The sequence below is a fragment of the Austrofundulus limnaeus genome, unplaced genomic scaffold (assembly GCF_001266775.1).
Source record: "Austrofundulus limnaeus strain Quisiro unplaced genomic scaffold, Austrofundulus_limnaeus-1.0 Scaffold192, whole genome shotgun sequence".
In the NCBI taxonomy this organism is placed as follows: Eukaryota; Metazoa; Chordata; class Actinopteri; order Cyprinodontiformes; family Rivulidae; genus Austrofundulus; species Austrofundulus limnaeus.
This window is the reverse complement of record NW_013952594.1, coordinates 129722-139302: the sequence shown is the minus strand read 5'-3', so window position 1 is coordinate 139302 and position 9581 is coordinate 129722. Positions and strand designations below refer to the sequence as shown.

The 9581-nt window shown below is 37.0% G+C and overlaps 1 protein-coding gene across 1 annotated transcript; it reads right to left on the bottom strand.

Moving 5' to 3' along the window:
- Positions 1-337: 337 nt before the first annotated feature.
- Positions 338-9434, bottom strand: sar1b (secretion associated, Ras related GTPase 1B). The gene is made up of 7 exons (XM_014018407.1): positions 9234-9434; positions 6782-6857; positions 5075-5194; positions 4869-4934; positions 4597-4700; positions 2497-2628; positions 338-1865 (listed from the first exon to the last, which is right to left on the bottom strand). Exons 2-7 carry the CDS (start codon positions 6837-6839, stop codon positions 1749-1751), a joined length of 597 nt encoding a protein of 198 aa, XP_013873861.1. The 5' UTR covers positions 6840-6857; positions 9234-9434; the 3' UTR covers positions 338-1748.
- Between the last annotated feature and the right edge of the window lie 147 nt (positions 9435-9581).

The window sequence follows — 9581 nt, the reverse complement described above, 5'->3', positions numbered from 1 at the left end:
TTAAAACACTCAAATACTGGTTTATTTTCAATAAATGTTAACATTAAAGCCATTTTTAAACCGAAACTCTAAGTACTAGACAAAGTATTTTGTTTGTGCTGTATTAAGGGTATATTGTATAATTTACTAGACTTTGATTGAAGAGACTTTATCCCTTCGCTCCCTTTGCTGTCATGGCACGTGGTTCTGACTCACAAAGGACTAAATAAAGTTAAATATATGCTCCTCCGTCCAGATAAAACCATTAATCAAAGCGACATCCTGTCTACACAAAATGTCACAAAATTGTAACTTCCATCGTCGACTTAAAATAAAAAGAATCAGTCTGCAATGAGGATCAGTATTAAAGCCCTGGTATTCATTGCAAACATTTATTACATGTTTTCTTTTTTAATAATGATGCAAACAACAGCAAGTCCCATCCATGTTGAAAACAGCTCATCACTTTTAGTCATGAGGGAATGAAAGAGACAAAGGGACAGGAACAGAAACATTATTATGCTTAATTCTATTGTTTTCTTTTAAAAAATAAAAAACATGACAATCATTTCTCGTTGATTTTGGCATCATGTTCCCTCTTGTAGAGTGATATTGGTCTTAAAAAAATCAGGAAAAAGAAAATCAAGGCATGCATAATAGTTCCTGGTAATGCACATAGATCAAAGGATACCACTTACAAATACAAAGATCCATGTACGATATTTGTGTACATTTCATACGTGTGGTCCCTTTTTTAAAAGTGTGTTAATCTACCCGTCTCCTCTGTTTTTACTTGACTGTTAAAGGATCTAAGCTGTTTATTTTTCTAATATTGATTTTCCATCAGTTTACCCCTCCTCTCATCTGTAATGGGGTGTTATTGTAAAGTTTTTTCTCTTTAAACACTTTGATCATTGTGCTATCTACACTGCCAGAGTTATAGCCTGCATTGTTTTTCTATTTAAAAGAAAAAAATTAAAACTCCCCCCTCTTTCAGTAGAACTACCCCCGTGCTTCTGCTTATAAAAAACKAACTGTTTGGATCCGGTCAGAGCTACTCTGCATATGAGACACAAGTATATTAACTTCCACAATAGGTATGGATCTGATTTACGATACACACTGCTTCAGTCCTTTAAATGAGTGAAACAGCCGAATGTTTTGAGTGAGAGCTGTCTACATGGCCTCGTCTTTAATTTACTGAAACCAGAAAAAAAAAAAAAACAGGACAAACCAAAAACACTGATTAAATATAACGTTGGGTGAATTTCTTTACTGTTAAAAGAAGAGAGAGGTGTCCTGCAATGTATACAWCTACGCCGCTCACTCTGGCTGGCTTCAGATGAGTTGGAGGCTCGCTGACATAGCCATAAACAGATGTAGTTATAATGCATCTATCATCACACTGAAGAGATGGCAGGAAGGGGAGGAACAGAGTGTAGCAAACAACAGACACAGAATAGAAAAGATTCATCTGCTTGAACGTGAACACCCTTTGCTCTCTTTGAAAAAAAGAAAGAGAGATGACAAGAAGACGTGACGGTGAGCCTAGATGTACGAATGCTTTTGAGTGCGGAACCAAATGTTCGACCAATAAAAGTCTATTGGGATCGAGTTGTACTGGTTTCTCTGGAGATGGAGGCAAACTTGATTAACATGGGGACTGAGTATGATGGTGGAAACGGCGGGCGTCTTGAGTGGTTGGATTTGGCGCCCCCCCAATCTCGATGTTGCTGATGGCGGCGTGTTATTATGGGGGCGTGGCCTCTTTAGTCGATGTACTGGGACAGCCAGCGGAAGCCCTCGCCATAGCCCTGCCTCTTCAACACGCTGCACATGTACACCTCCAGCGGTCTCGTGTTCAGCTCCTTCAGGGGAATGTTTCCCTGGGGGTAGAGGGGGCAGGTCAACGTCACACAAAATGACCATTTTTAAAAAATCATTTCACACAGAATCATTTTATTGGGCTATAAATGACAATATTTAAACAAAAAACGCAAAAAATATGTATTTTTTTTTACTAATGAAAATAAAAACTGTAAGATGGTGTAAAAAACAGAAGTGACGGTTAAATTTGAAATGTCAGAATCTTGGCTAGAAGCTCGTAATAAAACATTTCTATGAACACTCACAGTTAAAACTACAAGAGGCTGAAGATAAAATTAAGATATGTCATAATAGTGTGGTTTATGTGTGTTAAATAGGGGGCATAATGTATTATTTTTGTTTTTGGTGTTGTTTTAACTGCACTACTTTTATTACACAGGGTTCTGTATGTTGTATCCATGATTAAATGCGGCAAAATAAACCAATCCTAAAGGTAACAGATCTTTGTAATACTTGGTTTATTTACATAAGGACTTTAATTGCTAGCTGTTGTCCTGCAGTAACAGTGGCCCCTGGAGCAATTTATCTGAATAGTCCTGCCATAGACTTTTAGTAAATTACATTAAATTGTTTTATTTCTACGATCACGTACTGTGTTCCCTCTTTTATTCCTCATATCCATGTACTCACCTTTCCTGTCGTCTGTCCGTACAATCCAAACATTTCCCTCAGCCTCTCCTCACTCACAGCTTCTGGCCTGTCGATTTTGTTGCCCAGGATTAAGATAGGCACATTACCGATGGTCTCGTCTGTCATTAATGCCTAGGGAGGGGAAGAGGGATTTCAAAACAATATTAACAATGATTATAAATTGATATTTTGATAAACTGGTGTCTGAAAAACAAAACAAGACAGACATTATCTGGCTGAAAGAAGTAAGTGAGAATTGATTTTTGTAGCTGTAAAAGCATTTATTGATCATTTTCAGGGAAGCAGAATAAACTAATGTCTGTTTGACGTCACAACAGTAAGAATTCCCTTATGCCATCAATTTAGGGACGAGGCAAATGCATTATTATTTARTGTCTTGTGGAGTTTAGATAACGTCTTGATATTATATTTTAGTCACAGTAACCCTGTTTCCATCAAGGCTTTTTGATGCACATTTAGAAGTGTCGTATTAAAAACGCAAAAAAAGTCGGATGGAAACAGCAAAATTCGAAAAAAAAATCCTCAATTCGCTAAAAAGTTTTTACGCTCGCTTGAGGTGGTTTTTGGATGTTTCACAAAGTAGTTAATGTGCAAAACGGGAGATGGAAACATGTTTGCCGAATAAATTCTGACGTAGCGCATTTTACCTCACGTGACGTTCAGCTGTTTCCGCATTCCTGCCTCGTCCCGGATGTTATSATAAACGCGTGAAAACATGGCTGAGAACAACAACAGGTACGTGTGGACTGACGAAGAGACGAGAACATTTCTCTTTAATTCGTGAAACGTTACAGCCATTTTAGATGAAAAAAAATTGCTCCATTGTCCCGAGATGATTAGCCTCTGCAAGTTAGCAAGTTTCACTTCCTGTTTACTACCGCAAAGCTTGTCGCCGACGTCTGACGTAATCACGCGTTGCGTAGCCTCYTTTATTTGTATCAAACAGTCGAGAGGGAAACTAGATGGAAACTGTCTAGATTCAAWTTTTTATTTATTTAATTTTTTGTGAATTTTGAAAAGTTCGATAAAAATTCACTCTACAACTGGATGGAAACACGATTAATCACCTCCACTACAGACTTATTTAATCAGATGTGACCGCTACTGGCTTTATTACAGACAATTTGAAGTTTTAACTGACCACTTTTATCACACTGTGCTGGATCAAATGCAGCAAAGCATGCATCTTTGCATATGCAAAACATGCCTGAACTGGATCAGCAGCTTGTCCACATGACGATGCAAGGAACAAACAAACAAAAAGCTTATTTTTGTTCTTTTCGACGTGATCGGTGAGAACTCCTGGGACGTTTATTCCTCCAAGGACTCCGCTCTTCCTTCCCTGTACAGATTTTTGCTTCCCTCACCGTGACATGTTCTACGTTTGTAACTTTGTCACAGAGCATGTACTTCCTCCTGGCCAGCACAGCTACAGAGCCGCCTGTGTCTCCACGCTGTCTCCTTCCATAAGTCCTTCACTATTTGACTATCTTTATAAGTTTTACTGGAACAGCTGTAATMATGGCTGTATTCTATTGTTTTTTTACAACCTCAGCCAGCTCCTCAGCAGAGCAGCTGAGGCAAAATGACACTACTRTGCATGAACACACCCACAGAAAAGGTCTGACCAATCACAACAGTTGATGCAAACGGCTGAGAGAGAACGTCCTGCCTGMACCATGAGCAGAAGAAAAAACGAGAAGAGAAAACGACAATTTTCGTCACACATTTCCTCATTTTTCTCAGAGTATGAATCCAGCTTAAGCGTGCCTTGTTGACGTACCTTATAGCAGAACATTGTAACTATTCTCTTGCAGCTGTGTGTTTAAAACCATGAGGTTCATGTCTACAACCTTGAAACACCTACAACAAGGCCAAAACATAACAAGAAGCAACTGTAGACACCAACCCTAAGAAGCAGCAGGACTCTGTTTTTAGAAGTTATATTGCAGAAATGTTTACGTAGCTAACATTTACTARGATAAACAAGTCTTTCCAGCTTTAAGACCAAGTATCATTTTTATGTGAAGATGCAAGAGCGAACTGTTTAATTTTAAGTGGAAGGTAGCAGTTACTCACGTCAAGCTCTGTTTTTGATTCAACCAGTCTCTGATGGTCTGCACAATCCACGAGGAAGACGATACCATTAATGGCAGGGAGGTAGTTTTTCCACACTCTGCGGGCTGAAACATTAACACCACGTTTTACACTCTGACTGGTCAGTTTGTCAGAAACCTTAAATGTTCCTTTAAGCATTAAACTGAGTTACAGGACTTTACTTGAGCGTTGCTACATTTAACATTTAAATCATATAAAATGACAAATATAATAAAAAGCATCACAACACACACCTTGTGCGTGTCCTCCAAGGTCAAAAGTGGTAAAAGTCATGCCAGCGATGGTCAGCTCTTCAGATGCTGCAGGAAATAAATCAGCTTTATTTCATTCTGCAGTTTCACTGTACTTAAAATTTATATTCACAACAGTCTGCCTGGATTTCTCTGCATGAGCAGCATTTCGTGTGCGAACATGCATGTGTGACAAAGCAGCAACTCACTTGGGTGTAAAGTTGGCACATGCTGCCCCAATCTGTCATCTTTAAGCATGTGCAGTAGTGTCGTTTTGCCAGCATTGTCCAAGCCGAGAAATACTAACTTGCCGGATTTCTTGTACAGTCCTAAAAAAATAAAAAACCAAAACCATTTCAGAGACATGAGTTTTAGGGTGAAAAACATCTTTCATTTTTTAAAACATTCTGGAGTTGTTTACACGCAACATTTCTGATGTGTGATAAAAATATCTACAAAGTGTTCCGATATATTTTTTCTGTTCATCTGAATTTATGTTTTTCAGTTTGCAGGTGTATTAATATGAATCCTGTCCTGAGTCTCATGTCTCTGGAGTTTACATYAGTTAAATGACACTTGTTCCAAATTAGCACACTGATTATCGTACTTAAACACAGGATGAGAATAAGGTATTCGACCACTCCTTGCTGAACTTGCTTGATGACGTTTAACAGTCTGACTCAGCAGCACAGTGATACCCAGGGGATCTGTGACATTTCTGATTGAGTCAGCTCTATTGAACCTCACGCAACCTGTCAAACTGGGAGAACAGGAACTGCTGTGGCACGTGGCTCCAACACAGAAACTAGAAAACAGACCTCTGGAGACAAGACCTACTGATACACATTACAAGATTTTCCATCAGCTTTCAAATGGACACATCTATCACACAAAGCTGAAAAGATGTGTTTGAGAGAGATATTTTCTTTGTCTTTGTCTACATARGTGACCCATCATATCGAAATGAGGATTAAGTCAAATTTGGTCAAAATGACCTAATTACATTTTCAGATTCTTGGCTTTAAAAGCTACATTTTGATACCTGGATCATRCTGATATCATAATTAAATCCATATTTATGACTTAATTTGTCTTGTTGGTTACAATAATACATAAATATTTAGTCTGAATCCTAATTTTATGTCATTTTAATGAGGAATATTTGATGTCCTTATAAAGAGGAAACCTCAAATTATATTTGAATATTGAGATTTCCCAGCTAAAAAGAAACAAAACTTTACTAACTCACAGGGAAAATCTCAAAATTTTAAGGTGTTTTTCCTCAAAATCAGTTTTTTGTTGCTACTGCTCAAAAAAGTGCTTCAAATTTTAGTTTTATGATTATATTTCAGACAGTTCATTCAAGTAATACATCATTATATTTTGACGAAATGCAATTTTTGTTAACATTTTAGTCAAAACACTATATTTGTCTTTTTCTCCTTATAATACTTTTGGACTTAAACCTCATTTTGATGTGATGGCTCACGTGTTATTAATGAAGCCATTTAACAAAAACATAAGATGATTGTGTGGGTCCAACAAGTAAACAAACACTTCTATACCAGAGATATTCAGCTAAACTGCTCAGGGGATCATCATCCAGCTAAATGTCATTTACAATTTAATGTCTAGTTTTGTTTGCAATAAACTTGTCAGTGGGCCTGACAGATCATATTCTATTCAACAAAGAGAGTTGTAGACACAGCGCTCACTGTGGATATTTAAAGACCGAAGCATAAGTAACGTAACTAAATCTTCAAGTTTAACACAGATCAGATTATTTTTTTATTTTTAATATTTCAAAACTTTGCGGTTCCCTGTTTTTGAAACTATAAAATTAGTCAAATCTATTAAAAGGGTTTAAGCATGCATTTTATGTTTGCAGTGAGTGTCAAATAATCAGTAGTACTCACCTAAAAACTGTAGTACGCTATTGAAACCGCTATAAATCCAATCAAAAAGGAATGACATATCCGGAGCTGGTAAATTCTGAAAGACAAAAAGTGAGACGAATCAGATGGTGAGAAGAACGTGTTGCAAACACAAGGAGAGTAAAAACAGAAATGTTACAGTGCAGTGCACTAAACCTTAGCTTTACGTCACACACAATGAGAAACAAGCATTAGTTCTGGTAAAAATGGCTTAAAATTATTCAGCACAGTAAAAAGGGCTGGGAGGTTTTTGCAACCACAAATTAATTTACATACATCTAAGATGACTAAAACTTTAAATATTCTGCAGATAAGAGCAGATTATGTTCACTACTTTAAAAACCTTTAAATCTCTCTCTTGGTAAAATAAAATGTCTCACTATGGTGATTTGTTACACAGAAATGCTCAGTTAAAATATAACAGAAATCACCACAAACTTAAAAACGACACTCATCTTTAAGAATTGAGTTCAAAACTATCAGGCAGATACRAGCAACTGGTGATAAAAGTAGTTTCTGCAGCCAATGATTGTCTTTTATGTAGCAGCCCTGATACTGTATTATCGTTTCACAGCAGGCAATGTGGTGCAGAGAGCTTCACGTCAGCACCCGCAAAAATAAAAACACATCTTGGTTTTTATTGTTTCATGAAAAGAAAAATACATCCAAGAAAGAACTTGTTACAACTGCCTCGAATCAAAAGCTTTCAGGCTAAATTCCACTGTGCTTTGTTTACAATAATCTATTTAGCTTCTTTTTAGTGATAAACGCACAATTATGGGAGTGTCACAGTGATTACATACGACAAAGGAGAGAGAGCCCACAGATAAAATAAACAGATCTTTATCAAATTAAGAAGAAACTTAGACATGCCACTTATTCTCAGCCCGACCTACGTTCTCACCCTTWCAGTAATTATAGAAACTGAGGTAACAGAACAAGGTAAGCTGGGTGTCGACCTCTAGCCCTGCTTATGTAACGTGCAAACAACTGGAGGGTTAAAGTTTAAAGCAGACAAAGGTCAAGATCAGGCAAATATTGAAAACGCAGTTCCACTACACGTCAGCTGCTTTCATATGGTGACGGCCAACAAGTCAGAAACAAAGATAATGAAAATTGTGGGAAAAGGCAGAGATTTTTTCCCCCTATAAACTAAGAAATATTGCCTGAAAGTGTCCTCAGAGCTTAACGTGCCACAACTAAAACATCTGTTATGAAAGAAATCAGGGATGACACTTTTGATCACCTCTTCAGTAAAAACGGTTTGTTTCCAAAGCACTTTCATAAAGACGAAGAATTGCAAGTACTAATGTAAACAATGTACACACAAAAAGTCTGTTAATTTAGCATTTTACAATTATCCCCTAATACAACTCATTTGTTTCTTTTTAGGATTTTGTAATACATTACTATTCAATTTTAGTCTTTGCAGTTATTGTAAATTAATACAAATGCTACAGAAACAATTTATAAATCATACTGTTAATGATTTGAATAATTTTGGCTAATACAACCATATAAATTTTGTACTTGCTACAATATAAAACAAATAATTGGCTTACATTGGTCTCTGAGAAGGTCAGAATATTATAGTTAGAACAAATCAAGCAAAAGGTAATTAAGTTTATTCACAAAAATAAAAAGTAAAAACTATAAAGGTAAACGCCGTGATCCAATTAGCTCTGTCAAAAGTATGTATGTAGCCAACAGTGTTTTTAATTAATTTTTAAAAGTGATATCCAAGTGTGGTGTTACTATACTGTTTATATTTTAGCATCTCTGATTTGTGGAAGTTGTCCCTCTCCCAAAAGGGACATAAAACAGTAAAATTGTTTATAAAGTAARGCTAACCATGTAGTTCTTCGTCCTGACCAAACACAGACATTTTTTAAAGTCCACTTTTCAACCACTTGTCAAACTACTGACAGCATTAAATGGGATGAATTGATGACAATCAATAAAGATGACAGAATGACAACATGTCTGCAATAAGAATACAACTTAAGTGATTACTGTGTTTAATTTAAAGAAACGTATATATGACAGATTTTACTAAAGTTATACCGGCTAACATAGTGGCTAACAGGAAACCAACTAGCTACGTGTCATATTCTCCCTGGCGACGTCGCATCTGATGCTAGCTGCGTTAGATAATTAGCTGAAAAAAATAGTTCGTCGATGTACTAAAGGCACTGACGTCCCTTCTAGTGTGACTGTTCCCCATCAAATTATTGACAGGACTGTCAGCGTACACACAATAAATGTAGTTTACATCCAGTTCGACGGAAGTTTAAATTAAATCAACTTAGCCAACTTGGTGTTAGCAATGCTAATGTTAGCATCGTTAGCAGTCGGGGGGTAGCGAGCTGAAAAGCCGAACAGGTAGAATTTCTTTTTTTTTAAAGGGGCTGACAAAACATCGTCAAAAACCTACCTGCTGTTCAGGTGTAGACTGATTTGCCGAGAGCGTTCGTTCTGACGGTCACATAAATTAACCTCGGTCAAAAAGATGACAGCGGCTGTCTGATCTGCTTCAGCCCTTTTCGTGTTTTGTTAGCGAGCCACGACACTGCAATGGCTGTCGGAGAACTCCGCTAAACTCTGCCCAGCCGCTTCCGGTTTATGTTCCACACTCAACTGTCCGACAGGAAAATTCTGCCCTTCCGTCATTTATAGTTCCTACAACTCAAAATCTAATCCCGATCCACTGTAAAGGTTATGGCAGTGTTTTGTAGTGTTGTATAAAGTACCTCAAAGTGATACTTGAGTAAAAGTACAAGTA